General features: G+C 49.8%; 1 protein-coding gene across 1 annotated transcript in view; it reads right to left on the minus strand.

The window, feature by feature from the left end:
- The window catches only part of MYO5C (myosin VC), a 120,246-nt gene that overhangs the window by 54,445 nt on the left and 63,387 nt on the right, over positions 1-2,414 (minus strand). The window contains 1 exon segment of the mRNA XM_011986298.1: positions 9-182. Coding sequence (XP_011841688.1) covers positions 9-182 — 174 coding nt within the window.

The following is a 2,414-nucleotide window of genomic DNA, read 5'->3' on the forward strand; positions in this document are numbered from 1 at the left end:
TGGATTATCAGGGCGGCTCGTCTCTCCCGGAGGAATTTTTTCCTCTGGAGCCAGCCACGAATGTGCTTTTGTATCACAACACAACTCTGCCTCAGTTTATCCAATCGAAGTTTCTCTAAATAAGCCACTTGTCCTGCTCTGAAGAAAATTTTGGTTTTACCAAACTGGTACTGATTAGAATCCTAGAAGAGAAAAATGATACAGTTAGAATTAAAATCTTTCAGATTTTCTACAGTACAGTATTTGGAAAAGACCTTTAGGGATTCAAAGGTGCCAGAAATATTGTGATTTTGACATTTAAGGCAGAAAAACTCACATCATCATCTAGAAATGTATACTTTGAGTTGTTTGTTTCAAGTCACCCTGGAGGGAGAAATGGGACTTAGGCTGAGGAATCCCTCTGTGGGTGAGAAGAGGGGTGTCATTTGCGGCGATTCTCAGTTCGGCTGCCGGAGAACCTCAGCCGCTCACTCGTGGTCTCTACGTCGGAGTAGAAGAAACTGGGGAAGTTTGGTTTTCTGTCTTCATTTTGGGTTCTCTTCAACATCCCTTTTGCTGGACCTTGTAACTTCCCATCTCCTTCCCATCACAACTCATCACTGCAGCAATGATGTCAGTCCACACTGGGCACCATGCCTGGAGCCCACGTGGCTTGGCGACAACCCCAGTTGACCATATCCTACAAGCCTGGTCCACAGAGGACTGGGTTAGATCATGGGAGAGCAAAGCAGGACACAAGGACACTAGGGAAGCCAGGGTTTGGATGTGGGTCCCTAACAGGGACTCATGGCCCACTGAACGCTCTGCTACAGTCTCCTCAGCAGACAAATGCTCCGGGCACATTTTCTCTCCTCTCAGGCGTTCATGATTACAGTCCTGAGCGTCCGAGACAAAGATAAAACAGCAGGTTTGGGAGACGTGCTTCCAGGAAGGAGACCACGATCGCAGGAGGTGGGGAAACTGACCTGAATGAGTCTGTGTAAAACCGCCTTGCACACCTCCTTTTTATCGCTGAAGGAAAGCTCTTGCTTGGTCATGAGAATGCCGTAGCGACTGTAGAACTCGATGTATGTCCACCTGGAAAATCAAAGAGGACCAAAGCCAGGCGTGTCAGAGGAAGAGCGTTGTGTCTGGGGATGCCACTGCCTTACCTGCCACTGTTGTCACAGGGCGGGGGTGGTGGAATCTGTCCTGAGGATAAAGGCACTGATCTTTGATCCCCGCCTGCCTGGGACACTACCAAGGCCACCCTGAGCACAACTGTCTGCCCCGGCAATCGTGCTCCTTCTCCCAGTCAGCGTCTTCCCCAGCACACCGGGGAGGCAGTGGGGTCGCCACCAGCTGCCGAGATGCAGTGATGGGGTGAGGAGGTGGTGGCGGCCTCCGTCCCCCACAAAGCCTATTTCTCACCCTCCTCTGGACTTCCACGGGGCAGTGGGAAAATCTCGGGGGCACTTTACAGAAGCCAAAAGTATGTGACAAAAATCATGGCAGCCATGTCCTTGGTTCTCAGCATAGCTCTGAAGTTGGCTACTTTTCCCCCAAAAACAAGGACGGACAACATACCTGGAAGGGTAGCTCTGTGCACTAATGCGAATCGTTTCTAAAACACCACAGGCTCGCAGCTGCTGAACAATTCTTTTGGAGTCAAACCTTAAAAAAGACAACATTATCAAGTGTTAAGCCAACGTAACTGCTCAACATGCCCATAAGCAGGCACAGCAGACCCACCTAGACTGTGACCCTGGGCCAGGTACCCAGCAGATACTTAGTACGTTTCTATTGCCTGACCAAGAAAAATAGCACCTCTGCAAAACAGTCCAGAAAGGTGCAGTGGGATATAGAGAAAGGAGCAGCTGACTCTGATGGAGGTGGCAGGGAGAAGGCCTTGGGGAAACCGGCCTTTGAGTTGAGCTTCAAACGACAGCCAAGTGGAAAGAAACGTGCTAGCTCGCCTGGCCCAAGCACCCACTGATGCTTGAATTTCCTCCATAAAACACCCAACAGGTGGCTCTGCAGCTTCAGTCTCACCCATCTGGTGACCCACGGACACACTCACCACCTCCATAGGCAGCTCATCCCCCTTTAGGCACCTCTTTCAGCTCTAGTAAGCTACAAGGGACTCATTACACCTTATATGCACAGGCATTGGGTCTCCTCCGTGGGGTCCCAGAGAACAAGCATAATGCCTCATGCCATCACGTGTGAGGACAAATCTTCCGACCTTCCACGATCTTCTACAAACACGCATACTCATTCTCCTTTTAATCAAGTAACAGGTTCTGGCTCAGCTGCAAAAACTTTAGTTGTAGAAGATTCTTTCAAATCTAGCCCTTTTGCTGAGCCCTGGAGATGAGGGGGTTTAACCAGAGGGGCTGAGCTAACATTTTATGTAAAGGGCAGCATTGTTCTAA

The sequence above is a fragment of the Mandrillus leucophaeus genome, unplaced genomic scaffold, assembly GCF_000951045.1.
Source record: "Mandrillus leucophaeus isolate KB7577 unplaced genomic scaffold, Mleu.le_1.0 Scaffold108, whole genome shotgun sequence".
In the NCBI taxonomy this organism is placed as follows: domain Eukaryota; kingdom Metazoa; phylum Chordata; class Mammalia; order Primates; family Cercopithecidae; genus Mandrillus; species Mandrillus leucophaeus.